Here is a 15,664-nt window from a genome sequence, read left to right on the forward strand (position 1 = left end):
AACCTTTTCCAGGTCATGTGATGTCAGGTCCTTAGCTTGTTACATAACATGACCAGGACATTTTTTATTCAGCCGAAGTAACTCTTGCTTGCAGTCATTTCAAGGGAACCTTTAAACACTTTGAAGACAGCACAGAACTGATACAGAAAATTTACTACAACGTCAAAACATTCCATAATTCAATGATAAACCGTTTGCGATTAAACCGGACTACCCCTTTAAAAAGATGTAGAATGCATTCATCATAGCTTCTAAAGCAGTTACCTTTTCTTTTGGCGTCTGGAAAGAGTGTGCTGTCATTAGTATTGTAGGTGAAGACGATCACATCAATACTGTACACAGTACTATCCCTGGTGAAGTTCACACTCCATGAATGGTTGTTCATAAAGTTAACTACCAACAAGGCCGCTGCCTCACTACTGCCACACGTACTGCCGCTTGTAGTCACATCATCCGGAGCGACAAAGGATATACTCTTCTGAAGGAAATGAAAAAGGAAACCTTTTAATGGGGGAAGGTTATGAACTAAAGATATGAAAGGTTAATTATATGAAAAAAAAATGGAGACCATTTTCTAAACACATCGCAGCATGGAGTATAAGTGCCACGAGGAGAAAACCCAGCACTTACACAACTTAGCCGAGGAGTGTTCTGCCACACTGAATGCACTTTGGCTAATCATCAAGAGCCGATGCTGGCGGATACCTTTGCAATTGTCAACCAATGCTATCCCAGATGTGCTCTATGGGAGTCAAATCCAGAGACGCTGCAGACCATGTCACTGATTTAGGTCACACAGGCTACTTACAACAATTTGTGGCTTGGTTGTGTAGAAAATAAAGTTAAGTGAACTCTTCAAAATTCGGTTTCGATTAAGATTGGTGGTGAATATTGTTTTTGCAATATGTGCCAAACACAACTGAATGTTATTGTAGTAAATGGGAGTAGCGATGACCGAAAACATTCAGAACTGATCAAACAAATTTAGCACAAATAGGGTAGCAATATGGCAAATTCAGATTCGGCAACCGATTCCGAACATATTTGTTAAGCTCTAGTAGTAGATAAAAGCTCCTGGTTCCCTCGTGAAGGCCTTCTCATGGCTATGCACACACAAGAGCCACATAGATGCCAAAGCACATAAGTGCGAAGATTTCTATGTACAGCATTTATACCCCATACTGAATAAATCGAGATGTTATGAGAAGTTAGCTGCCATTTATTTCACTATTTCCATATCATTAACATGTCTATCCATCCTGGGATTTCCATAATTCCTTGACATTTGTATCATGGTGTTGCAATATCAATGTTGAAGGATGTTCTATGAACCTAGCTTTGCCAGTCTTGATAATATTAAATTAGGTGACAGACTTACATTGGTGCCGCTCTCCGTTTCATACTTTATGGTGAAGTTCACACTCATGCTGGCATGTATACAGGTATGGTTGGATTCATCTTTTACTTGCACGTCAAAAGCTTCTGATTTCATGAGCCCTGGAGAAGAAAAAACAGTGCCAATCACATGTGACAATAAGACAATCATTTAAAGATGTTGTTCACTACTTTGATTGCTGACCTTTCCTAAGGATAGCTCATCAAGTCTCAGTCTGGGTCCGACACCTGGCACCCCTGCCGAGCAGCTGTTATCAGTGTCAAGTACTCACTTGCATAGCTGCTCCATCTTCTAGTTATGGTTGGGGCTTGGACTACACATCTTCCTCCTATTCAAATCAATAGGAGGCGGATGTGCAGAACCCTGCTGCGGCCACTAATAAAAGTAGCAGCTCTGCAAGTGAGTACTTCCTGCTGGTGGCCACTGCTGCCACCAATAACATCTGATCGGCGGGGGTGTCTTGGATTGGACCTTGGCCAGACAGACATTGATTAGCTATCCTAAGGATATTTCAACAATCAAAAAGTAGTGGACAACCTCATATAGCTACATGATAAACTGAGCACTTGGGGGACCCTAGCTATCTGGTCACCCATTCCAACACCGCAGTGTAGAGAGGTAGATGAAGTCTTACAATGGAAGAAATGGAACTGATGACCTGTGAAAGTCTGAGAAATGTAAAGTAGTTTTAAGTAGTATGCAAACAGTGTATTCATAGCAGAAAGCCATGGAGTCGGAGTCAGTTTTGGTGGAGAAGGTATAAAAATGGATTGACTCCTAAAATATATAATAAATTGGGTATAGTAGTTCAATACAGTCTGCAGGGAATATAGTTTTTCATAAGAATTTGGGAAAGTTATGAAATATCCTATAAACGTCTGTCCTATTCCTGAGCTAAGGTCTAGACATTTAGCTGAGATGAATCTGTGCGGAAGTTTATGTTCATAATAAGGAGAAAAAGAAATAAACAGGGAAGGAATGCCTACATTCATCTCAGAATTTCTGGAGTGACTAGGATAGCAGGATTAAAGAAGGCAAGTACCTCCTAAAGCATATCTAAACTTTCAATAAATTGTGCATAAGTCAATAGTCCAGTATATGTTGTGTCTGTATGCTTGATGTTTTAGCTTGTCTCTCCTCCTAGCTCATGTTTGTAGACATTAGCTGCTTTGATGACATATACCACACACTATAAAAAAAAAAAAAATTATATATATATATATATATATATATATATATATATATATATATATATATATATATATATATATATATATATATATATATATATATATATATATATATATATATATATATATATATACACATATACCGTATATACTAGAGTATAAGCCGACCCGAGTATAAGCCGACCCCCCTAATTTTGCCACAAAAAACTGGGAAAACTTATTGACTCGAGTATAAGCCTAGGGTAGAAAATGCAGCAGCTACCGGTGAATTTCAAAAATAAAAATAGATGCTCCATACCGTTCATTATTGCCCCATAGATGCTCCATATACAACTGTGCTATATAGAATGCTCTGCACCGTTGATTATTGCCCCATAGATGCTCCTTATAAAGCTGTGCCATATAGAATGCTCTGCACCGTTGATTATGGCCCCATAGATGTTCCTTATAATGCTGTGCCATATATGCTCTGCACCTTTGATTATGGCCCCATAAATGCTCCTTCTAATGCTGTGCCATATATGCTCTGCACCTTTGATTATGGCCCCATAAATGCTCCTTCTAATGCTGTGCCATATATGCTCTGCACCTTTGATTATGGCCCCATAAATGCTCCTTATAATGCTGTGCCATATATGCTCTGCACCTTTGATTATGGCCCCATAGATGCCCCTTATAATGCTGTGCCATATATGCTCTGCACCTTTGATTATGGCCCCATAGGTGCTCCTTATAATGCTGTGCCATATATGCTCTGCACCTTTGATTATGGCCCCATAAATGCTCCTTCTAATGCTGTGCCATATATGCTCTGCACCGTTGATTATGGCCCCATAAATGCTCCTTCTAATGCTGTGCCATATATGCTCTGCACCTTTGATTATGGCCCCATAAATGCTCCTTATAATGCTGTGCCATATATGCTCTGCACCTTTGATTATGGCTCCATAGATGCCCCTTATAATGCTGTGCCATATATGCTCTGCACCTTTGATTATGGCCCCATAGGTGCTCCTTATAATGCTGTGCCATATATGCTCTGCACCTTTGATTATGGCCCCATAGGTGCTCCTTATAATGCTGTGCCATATATGCTCTGCACCTTTGATTATGGCCCCATAAATGCTCCTTATAATGCTGTGCCATATATGCTCTGCACCTTTGATTATGGCCCCATAGATGCTCCTTATAATGCTGTGCCATATATGCTCTGCACCTTTGATTATGGCCCCATAAATGCTCCTTCTAATGCTGTGCCATATATGCTCTGCACCTTTGATTATGGCCCCATAGGTGCTCCTTATAATGCTGTGCCATATATGCTCTGCACCTTTGATTATGGCCCCATAAATGCTCCTTCTAATGCTGTGCCATATATGCTCTGCACCGTTGATTATGGCCCCATAAATGCTCCTTCTAATGCTGTGCCATATATGCTCTGCACCTTTGATTATGGCCCCATAAATGCTCCTTATAATGCTGTGCCATATATGCTCTGCACCTTTGATTATGGCTCCATAGATGCCCCTTATAATGCTGTGCCATATATGCTCTGCACCTTTGATTATGGCCCCATAGGTGCTCCTTATAATGCTGTGCCATATATGCTCTGCACCTTTGATTATGGCCCCATAAATGCTCCTTATAATGCTGTGCCATATATGCTCTGCACCTTTGATTATGGCCCCATAGGTGCTCCTTATAATGCTGTGCCATATATGCTCTGCACCTTTGATTATGGCCCCATAGGTGCTCCTTATAATGCTGTGCCATATATGCTCTGCACCTTTGATTATGGCCCCATAGATGCTCCTTATAATGTTGTGCCATATATACTCTGCACCTTTGATTATGGCCCCATAGGTGCTCCTTATAAAGCTGTGCCATATAGAATGCGGCTGCAATAAAAAAAAAAAAATCACATACTCACCTCTCTTCTCAGGACGCCGGCGCTTTCAATAATTACCTGCTCCTCTGCGGCTCCGTCTCCAGCACTGACGCTCAGCAGAGGGCGCGCACTGACTAAGTCACAGCGCCCTCTAACCTGAGCGTCACTGCTAGAGGACGCTGCAGACGGAGCTGCACCGGAGCGAGGAGCAGGTAATTATAGCGCTGCGCTCCCCTTACCTGCTGCGGCGCGGTCCCTGCAGTCCCTGGCTTCTCCAGCGCTGCAGCTTCTTCCTGTAATTGAGCGGTCACATGGCACCGATCATTTACAGCAATGAATATGCGGCTCCTCCCGTATGGGGGTGGAGCCGCCTATTCATTTCTGTAATGAGCGGTGCCATGTGACCGCTCAGTACAGGAAGAATCTGCAGCGCCGGAGAAGCCAGGTACTGCAGGGACCGCGCCGCAGCAGGTAAGTATGATTACACAGCCCCCGCTCCCCCTCCCCTGCCGACACCCGGGTATATGACTCGAGTATAAGCCGAGAGGGGGACTTTCAGCCCAAAAAATTGGGCTGAAAATCTCGGGTTACACTCGAGTATATACGAGATAGATATATAGATATATATATATATATATATATATATATATATATATATATATATATATATATATATATATATATATATATATATATATATATATATATATATATATATATAAAAATATATATATATATATATCTATATCTATATCTATATATATATATATATATATATACACACATACACACACACACACATATATACATACACATATATTTTATTATTTTATCGAATTTACATAGTTACAAAATATCTAGGAAGCATCTTATTAAGTCAGCTGTACTTGAGCATTTCACAGTGACTCAAGATAAAAAAAGCATTTTGTGCCTCGGTATACAACTGACCCAGGTGAAAAATGCTGTGATGCCAAAAATCAGTGCATACACAGGCAGTGGTCAAAATGCTCCTTCAAGAGCTTCTAATCTAAAAAGGCATTTGCAACGCTGCCACCCAGAAGTTTGCAAAGCTGTGACTGAAGAAGATCGCAGCAGCATCAAGAAACCAGCACTTCCCACCAGGCAAAGGAGGAGGAAAGTGTGTCTCAAACGTCAGTTACAAGATATTTTGTTAGTGACAAATTTAGTGTAACAATGACAGCAAATATGTTTAAAAGACAGCTCATAGAGCTTATTCTGAAGGACTGTACCATTATTATTTGCACAACCAGCTTTTACAGCTCTTAATCGAGAAATGGCGCACAAACTTGGTGTTTCTCTGGAAAGAGAAATTAGAAAATTAGTGATAGAAGCAGCCTTTAACCAAAAGGAAGATTTTAATAAAAGACTAGAGACACTTTGTATTTCTTAAAATGGATGCCTGCACACGTCACAGAGTAAACTATTTTGCCATCACCGTTTGATACGTTTGACAAAAAAAAGAAAAAATGTTACCAAGACACTGGCAGCAAAATATACTAAAGCTCATCACAGTAGCCAGTTTCTCCAGACCTTAGTGGAAAAAGTTCTGCAAGATTATGAACTAAAGAACAGGTTCTTGCTATTGTAACAGATAATGCTTCAAACATGATAAGTACAATTAAACTGATAAATGAGAATACTGAATGTAAACAGCAGCTAGAAGAACATTTCACATTTAGTATGTTGGAAATGGAAGGCCACAGTCCAGTTCCCATAACGGAGGAACAAACAGATATTACTGCAGTAGAACAGCAAAATGATTCTTTACAATTAGATGATCTTGTTGAAACTGCTTCACACCGCTTCCTTATTCATCACATGCGCTGTGTTGTGCACACGCTGCAGCTGGCAATAAGAGAGTCTGCAAGAGGGACATGCTGGAACTCTGATTAGCAAAGTGAGGAAATTGACTATTAATGACAGAACCCCCAAAATTGATTTCATCTTGGAAACGTGCAGGAAAAGGTGCAATTGTGGATCAAGCCACTTGGTGGGGCAGCACCTATTTAATGATTGAGCGATTGCTTGAGCTGAAACCCTTCCTTGTAGATATGGCTAACCCTCAGGTAACACTACATGAAGGTCAATGGACACAAGTGGCTGAATTGAAAGAATTGCTTCATCACCCATTTACAGTGACTAAAAAGTTACAAGCTGAGGATTTAACTCAGGCATTTTTATAAAGGAGTGGAAGAACTTGTTTTGCCTGTCCCAAAGAGGAGGTTTAATCGCAGATGGCATTGCTGCTTCAATGAAAGACACTGCTATTAGAAAATAAAATTCTTCTGGCAGCTGTTTATGTGGACCCGAGTCATCATATTGCTGGATGATCAACAGCTTACTAAAGGAAAAGAAGCTTTGATTGAGGTAGCAGTTAGGATGAGTGGGCTACAGGACGGCAAAGGGCAAGAGGGCTTGGGTCCTGCCAGTGCTGCTGCTGTTACTTAATCCTCATCAGATGAGGAGTTTGATTTCGACAAGTTTTTGGACGACATGGAGCAGGCAAAGCGTCGCCACAGAGAAAAAGATTCCACTAACAGAATGAACTCTTCTACTTTGAGAGCAGGGTATTTCCTTTATACCAGGGTGGATAAAAATCAATGTTTAAAAAAAAAAAAATCTGATTTTTTTTTTTATTTAAATCGGATTTTTTTCAATAAACTGCTTTTTGAGGAAAATATTTTACCATCCAAAAGGTTCTTCCATCATGAGATAAAGCTGAGTTGTTTAACTCAGTAGAATAAAGGCTGTATATGTGTAACATTCAATCAAATCAAAGTTTCTACCTAACTGAATTTGACTCCGCAGAGGTCCCAGCCTCTTCTTCACGGCAAAAATGTTACAACATGAACAGAGTTGAGAAAAAGACCTTAATCCTATTGTTCTACAAACCTATGAATACAGAATCAACCCCTTCAGTGCCAAGTCCAAGAAGTTAGACAATATGTTGTTGATTGTTTGGAGTGGAATAGATCTGCACAACACAAGAAGAATGTGAATCTAAGTGTGAGGAGGAGGAAGGTCAAGCAGACAAGAAAATGAAAGTGAAACTTAGAGCACAATACTGCAGCATAGCCACAGACAGACAAGTCTGGATCTGTTTGTGTGTACGATCTGAGGTTTATTACATTTTTTTCTTATAATGGCAGCAGGCCGTAAAAGAGACCCAGTTTGGGAATATTTTAATGAAGCTCCTTCGCCTATCGGTAAGGCAGGCATGCGTGCAAAATGCAAACGATGCAACAAAGAGATGCAAGGCCTGGTGGCGCGAATGAGGCAACATCATGAGAAGTGCGGTGATGAAACCTACACATATTTGGCATCACCGAGTTCAGAATCGCCCGACCAATAAAAAAAAGGATTAACCTGATCGCTAAACGGCGTAGTGAGAAAAATTCGAAACGCCAGAATTATAGTTTTTGGTCACCGCGACACTGCATTAAAATGTAATAACGGGCGATCAAAAGAACGTATCTGCACAAAAATGGCATCATTAAAAAGACCAGCTTGACACGCAAAAAATAAGCCCTCACCTGTCCCCAAATCACGAAAAATGGAGACGCTACGGGTATTGGAAAATTGCGCAATTTGTTTTAGCAAAGTTTTGAATTTTTTTTTACCACTTAGATAAAACGTAACCTAGACATATTTGGGGTCTATGAACTCGTAATGACCTGGAGAATATGGCATGTCAGTTTTAGCGTTTAGTGAACCTAGCAAAAAAGCCAAACAAAAAACAAGTGTGGGATTGCACTTTTTTTTGCAATTTCACCGCACTTGGAATTTTTTTTCCCGTTTTCTAGTACACAACATGCTAAAACCAATGATGTCGCTCAAAAGTGCAACTAGTCCCGCAAAAAAAACAAGCCCTCACATGGCCATATTGAAGGAAAAATTAAGAGTTATGGGAATGAGGGGAGCGAAAAACGAGACCGCAAAAACCAAAAAGGGCAAGGTAGTGAAGGGGTTAAACATGAGCCATATATGAGGGAGTAGAGTTGGGAATTGAGTAGGAGTTGGAGGTTTCACTCCACAGCCTGGCGGCAAGTATGCACTTTTTACACTGTGTTCAACAGGCTGGAGCTAGTAGGAAAGCGATGCCCAGTTTTGCCCAACACTTAACCCCTTCATGCCGTAGCCAATTACAGATTTTTCCTCCCTAGAGCCGTAACTTTACTTTTCTGTCCACAGACATAATGAGGGCTTGTGTTTTTTTTGTGGGATGAGTTGTACTTTTAAATGACACAATTCATTTTATCTCTGTGTACTGGAAAAAAAAAAAACAAGAACTGTGACATTGTGAAAAAAAACCAAACAAACAAAAACAACCAGACCACAAATTGGAAATTGTTTTTATGTTGTACATAGTGGTAACAATGACCTCGCAATACAATTATGGAAAAACCAAACTTTTTTTTTTATTATTATTTTAGGGGTGAAAAAGCGCTTGCAAAAGAAAATGTGGGGGTTGTGTCACCATTATACAAGACCTGTGACATTTTTGTTGAATGGCAGAGACAAAAAAAAAAACAAAAAAAAAACCCTAATTTTATTGTTCAATTTTATTTTTTTCTTCTTCATTTACAGTGTTTACCAGTCGGGTTAATTGTTTTTATATAGATTGGACTTTTCTGAAGCGGCGATACCACGTTTGAAACCTCACATTTAAAACTTTTTTTATATATATGTTATTAGCCAACTTAGGGGGCTTGAAGATGTGCTTGTGCCACACACACATAAATGGCACAGCATAGCTGCTTATAGCGAAGTCACGGTCTCCTTTGTATCCTCCTGGCCACAGGCAGGATTTCAAAGAAGTTCCATAATGACAGCCATGGAGCCATCAGCTGACATGACAACCCAGTGGTGACCTGCGATCACGTCATGGGTGCACCGATGGGCAGAGATCATGACGGACACGCACTTTGGCCCTTGTTACGTGCAGCCATCAGAGACTGACAGCAGAACTTAGCAAGTTAACAATCGCGAGAGGCGCACCTGCGGTTGTTTGGGGCAGGTCCTGACTGGGGTGGGCTTGCTGCGTGAGCCCCCTTCATACACCCAGTTCCAACATACGCCATACATACACGGCAGATCTCGAGAAGAGATTGACCCTTCTGCATGTGGCCATTCCATTTTTTTCTACATGTTAGTTTGGGCAATGTATTTTCATAAAGTTACGCCACTTCTGATTTACATCCATTGAGAAGTCGGCATCCACTCCAGGATTTCTGCAGTCACACTCAGGGATAATGGGAATGGCCCAATTCATACAACAATAGGCTGAAGGACTCAGGATTCAGCAGCAGAACTCCGGGAACATGGTTAAAGTGTAACAGTCAGACACGCGACTACAGGAGGAAAACGCACCAGACAAAATAAAAAAAAAAAAAAAAAAAGTACGAAGTCCCAGATAATCTCTCGCCACAGCCCCCTCACCTGTACCCTCCATCCCTGGCAGGATTTTATCACAATTAATGTGGAAATCCAATTTGCAGTCATTTTTTTTTAACAGACTTATGACAATACTGCAATATTTTTAAGACTGCATGGCACATTCAACTGCATGGGCTTTCGCGGAAGCAAACATTATAGAAATTGAGAAATAAAATGTGATCTTTTTACACCCAGCATAGGAAGTAAAGCCCTTCTCCCCTACACAAGATGTGAGGCCATGTGCATCTTGAGGCCGCCATGGGCCCCCTGCGCCTCTACCAGCCATGGGCCAGTTAATTATTATGTATTTATATAGCACCATTAATTCCATGGTGCTGTACATGAGAAGGGGTTACATACAGAGTTCTAGTTATCGTTAACAGTAAACAAATTTACAATGAGACTGGTACAGAGGGGAGAGGACCCCGTCCTTGCGGACTTAAATTCTTTGGATGAGACAGTAGCTGTGTTTATGAAGCACAATGTCTAAGCTCAGACTACATGACTGATTAAAAGCTGTGTAGTGCCCTCCCCCATTATATGTTTTATTTATAAGGCACCTCACACGAGCATTCAATAACAGCGTTCATTTATAACGATCCACCAAGCGGCATTAGGTTACATTAGACCTTTGCTAAATGAAATCTTATCTCCAGACAGCAGCTCGCCCTATTATCAACCTTCATTTTGAAAGATCTGCTTCTCACAACAGTGACCAAACATAGAAAGCTCACAACCAACAAACCCTGTTTATGTGAGAAAAGCGGTGTTTGCCAAATGTAAACTATCCACCGAAATAGGTGTCAGGAATCGGATGCGTCATAAATAGGTGCACCATACTGCAGGTCCTGTGGCTGTGACTTGTACCATTTATCAGGAAGGGTGTCTGATGATGGAGTGATAGACGCCCTTATGTCTCTTGTGAAATAGAAAGATGTAGCATCACTTTCCCCCTTCCAGCTGCACGGGTCACATGTGATACATCATCCTTTTAACTCCCAATATAATTCACAATAGCAGCACCATGTGCACCACTTTTCTTTATTTTACGATACTTTATTGATCCCGGGGGAAATTACGGTATTACAGCAGCAATACAAACAGCAGTACATAAAATATTAGGACACAAATCTTGCACAAGTATACCAACATTACATAACTAAAAGTGGGTGGTTCAGGTATACGAGTCACTGCTAACTGACATTAGTACGCCTGCAGTCATTGTTGTCTACCACCCTTAGGAAATTATTGTACATCCCATAGCAGTAGGTACAAACGATTTCCTGAATTTCTCCTTCTTGCACCTTAGTAGGATTAGGCGGCTGCTGAATGTGCTCTTCTGCTTCAAGAACAGCTCATGTAGCGGGTGTGTATCATTATAGCCCTGCACTTCTTCTGAATCCTATCTTCCACTACCTCCTCAAAAGAGTCCAGATAGAGGCCAACAGTCGCGCTTGCCTTCTTGATAAGTTTGTGGAGCTTATTAGCGTCAGCTACTCGCACACTACTACCCCAGCATATGATAGCAAAAAAGATGGCGCTTACCACAACGGACTGGTAGAACATTTCCAGCATTTTACTGCACACATTGAACAACCTGAGCTTCCGAAGAAAGTGCAGTCTGCTCATTCCCTTCTTGTAAACCTTTTCTGCATGACACCTCCAATCGAGTTTACTGTCAAGGTGAACCCCAAAATTTTTTCAGCTCTCAACCTTCTGGCCAGCAATATAGATCGGTAAGTAATCCTCCTTTTTCCTTCTATAACTCACCAACTCCTTGGTTTTCTTTACATTTAGCTCTAGACAGTTAGTCTAGCACCAATCCACAAAGTCAGAAACCACCCTTCTATATTACTCCTCCCCCTATAACGCCCCCTACAATCAGTCATCTGAGAATTTTTGGAGGTGACAGATCTGATTTATACTGAAAGTCAGTTGTACACAATGTGAAGACGAAGGGCAACAGCACTGTACCCTGACGGGCTCCAACATTGCTCCATACACAGCCAGATACCACCTCCCCCATCCTTACAAACTGCGGCCTGTCCGTCAGGTAGTCGTTTATCCAGTTCACCATGCCCTCGTCTACCGCCATATCAGTCAACTTATTACATAGTAAGGGCGGCTGTAAGGTATTGAAAGCACTTTAGAAGTCAAAGAACATGGCGCAAACTACAGATCCATCATTGTCCAAGAATGAATGTACTGTATGTAGCAGAGACACTACAGCATCATCCACCCTCAATCTCTGCTAGTACGCAAACTGCAGGGGGTCAGTGTAGGCCCTCACCCTCGGACACAAGTAGGCGACTTATTCTCTCCAAGGACTTCATAGCATGTGATGTTAAGGCCACTGGACGATAGTCTTGTAGGGAAGTTGGAAAAGTGGCCTTAGGTAGCGGCACCAGGCAGGTGGTCTTCCACAGTTTTGGTACCCCCTGTGATTGAAGGCTCCAGTTAAACAGGTGCTGGAAAACAGTACACAGTTGGTTTGCACACGCTCTGAGGACACGTGGACTGAGGCCATCGGGCCCAGCTGCTTTGCCAATAACAAGTCTACTAAACTGTTTTCTCACGTCGCTTTGGGAGACAGTGAAAGCAGGCAGCTTATCCCCCCAATGTCAATGCTGCCGATCCTTTCCCAGCTCCATCCCCCATTCCTGATGACGCTTTGCTTGTGTTGGTGAATCTGTTGAAAAACTCGTTCATTTCATTAGCCAAGGGCAGATCCACTTCCCCACAATCCGGCTTTGCCTTAATCCCAGTTAGCGGTTTCATGCCAGACCACACCTCCATGGAATTGTTGTGTGACAATTTTCTAATTTAATTTGGAACACCTCAGGGGCATTCTTAATTTTCCCCTTTAAATCCCTTTGTATCAATTTCAGTTTCTTTGTATCCTTCATTTTAAATGCCTCTTTTTCTTGTTTAGCAAGCGTTTCAATTCTATTGTAATCCAAGGAATCTTTTTAGCTGGTACAACAATGTCAGTACAAATATCGTAGTTACTTACCGATAACGGTATTTCTCTGAACCCATGACGGCACTAACGAGAGAGGGATCCGCCCTCAGGGACAGGAAACCCACAGGTTAAAAAGGCGGGACCTCTCCTCCACCTCAGTTGGTTTACAGAGCCTTGCAGGGAATTTCTGCTGTAACTTAATTGGTTATTTTTACACAACAAAATATAACTGTATAACTTATATAAGCTCCTCTATATATATATATATATATATATATATATATATATATATATATATATACACTTTTTTTTTTTTTTTTTTTATGCACACCTCGTGACTTAATTTATAAGTAGTGTGGACACCCATACGTGAAGGGAGGGAATATACAGGTGCCGTCATGGGTTCAGAGAAATACCGTTATCGGTAAGTAACTACGATATTCTCTTACCCCATGACGGCACTAACGAGAGAATTTCAAAGAATGAAAATTTTAGGGTGGGACTACTGCCTCAAGAACTCTCCTACCAAAAGTTAAGTCTGAGGGAGAAGATAGATTAAGCTGATAGTGCTTGAAGAATGTAGAGGGGGAAGACCAAGTGGCTGCTCTACATATTTGATCTATTGATGCTCCACCACGTTCAGCCCAAGAGGTTGCCACCGACCTGGTTGAATGAGCCTTAATTGTGTCCGGAGCTTGTTCTCCGGAAGAGGTATATGACATCTTGATGGCATCTCTTACCCACCTCGCCAACGTGGCTTTCGATGCCTTGTGACCCTTATTTGGTCCCTGAAAGCAGACAAACAGAGCCCTCCCTTTCCTACACTCCCTTGTGGCTGATAGATAGTGTGTTAGACATCTCTTTACATCTAGAGTGTGTAGAGCCTCCTCTTTTTTGTTTTTTGGATTGGGGCAAAAAGATGGTAACGCTATCTCTTGAGATCTGTGGAATTTTGACGCCACTTTGGGAAGGTAAGAAGGGTCAGTTTTGAGGATTACTCTGTCATCTAATATTTGTGTTAGAGGTGGGTAGGCTGATAAGGCCTGCAGATCACTAATCCTGCGAGCTGAGGTTAGGGCCACCAATAAACAGGTTTTCCAAGATATTTTTAGTGAAGCCTGAGATAAAGGTTCGAACGGCGCTTTAGTTAGTGCTGAAAGGACTAAGTTCAGGTCCCAGGGAGGAGCGGTGAGATGTATAACTGGTCTGGACCTAGTAGATGCTCTAATAAATCTTTTTACCCAGTGATTCCCCGCCAAATCCTGGTTGTAAAGGGCACCCAATGCTGCAATCTGAACCTTCAGCGTGTTTGTTGCTAGGCCTTTCTCTAAACCTTTTTGAAGAAATTCTAAGATTTCCTGAATTGGCATCTGATTTGATAGGATAACTCCTGACGTGGAGAGGAACTTTTTCCAGACTTTGCCGTAGGCTCTGGTAGTTATTGGTTTTCTACTGGCCAGCAGGGTAGAAATTAAATTTGAAGAAAACCCCCTTTTTGTTAACAGTTCCCTTTCAAAAGCCAGGCCGTCATGTGCAAACTTTTTATTTGAGGGTGATTCACTGGCCCTTGATGCAGAAGGTCTGGGATATCTGGGAGTACCCATGGATCCGCTATGGACATTAGGCGTAGCCATGGGAACCATACTCTTTTCGGCCAGAACGGAGCTATCAGTATCACTTTGGCTCTGTCTTCCCTGATTTTCTTCAAGACTAAGGGAATTAGAGCTATCGGAGGAAACACATAAGCTAGATGGAATTTCCATGGAATTAACAACGCGTCTATAGCCACTGGACTCCCCCCGAGGATCTATCGAGCAGAAGGCCTCCGTTTTCCGATTTTGATTGTTTGCAAATAGATCTATATCCGGGGCCCCCCAAAGATCCACTATGCGTTTGAATATACTTGTATTTAACTCCCATTCCCCCTGTTTTAATTGGGTTCTGCTTAGAAAATCTGCAGTTTGATTTTCTGACCCTTTTATGTGAAGGGCTGTCAGGGAGGACAAGTTGGCTTCTGCTTGTGACATGATGAAATTTGTCACTTTCATTAGGGATTGAGACCTCGTCCCTCCCTGATGGTTTAAATATGCTACTACCACCCTGTTGTCCGTCAGTACTCTCACGTGGTGGGAACGGAGGGAAGTTAAAAAATGATTGATGGCGTACTGAACTGCTAAAAGCTCCTTCATGTTTGAAGTAAGGTCTTTTTCTTCTACTGACCAAGGACCTTGGGCAATTTGCCTGTTTAGGTGGGCCCCCCACCCCCAAGGGCTTGCGTCTGTGGTCAGGATTATCGAGACCGGCCATACCCATGGAACCCCCCTCCTGAGATTGGACGGGTCTGTCCACCAAGCTAAGGAAGTTTTTGTCCGAGAGGATATTTTTAATTGCTTTTCTAAATTTCCTCCTGCGTGGGATACCGCCTCTAGTATTTCCCACTGGAGATCTCTCGAGTGGCTCTGAGCCCACTGTACCGCTGGGATACAGGATGTCATTGATCCCAGTATGGACATGGCTCTCCTTAGAGAGATCAGAGGAGAGATACTCAACTGATTCACTAGATGTATCATGTTGGATACTTTTTCTTCTGGCAGACGACACTCTTGCTTTGTTGAGTCTATTAATATCCCCAAGTACAACTGTACTTGAGATGGGATAAGCCTGGATTTTTCCAGGTTCAGAAACCATCCTAGATTCGATAGGGCTACCATCACTCTGTTTAGTTGCTGGCTGCAATGTAGAGAGGAACTGCCCATCACTAGGAGGTCGTC

At 41.8% G+C, this 15,664-nt stretch overlaps 1 protein-coding gene across 4 annotated transcripts in view; it reads right to left on the bottom strand.

The window, feature by feature from the left end:
• The window catches only part of LAMP2 (lysosomal associated membrane protein 2), a 94,803-nt gene that overhangs the window by 47,047 nt on the left and 32,092 nt on the right, over positions 1–15,664 (bottom strand). For 3 of the 4 annotated variants that reach the window (XM_069747190.1, XM_069747192.1, XM_069747191.1), the window contains exons 2-3: positions 1,379–1,497; positions 265–478 (exon numbers count right to left, since the gene is read on the bottom strand). In XM_069747190.1, the coding sequence (XP_069603291.1) occupies positions 265–478; positions 1,379–1,497 (333 nt within the window). The remainder of the gene's footprint in view (positions 1–264; positions 479–1,378; positions 1,498–15,664) is intronic. The other variant, XM_069747193.1, reaches the window with a different exon arrangement.

The sequence above is a fragment of the Ranitomeya imitator genome, chromosome 2 (assembly GCF_032444005.1).
Source record: "Ranitomeya imitator isolate aRanImi1 chromosome 2, aRanImi1.pri, whole genome shotgun sequence".
Lineage (NCBI taxonomy): Eukaryota > Metazoa > Chordata > Amphibia > Anura > Dendrobatidae > Ranitomeya > Ranitomeya imitator.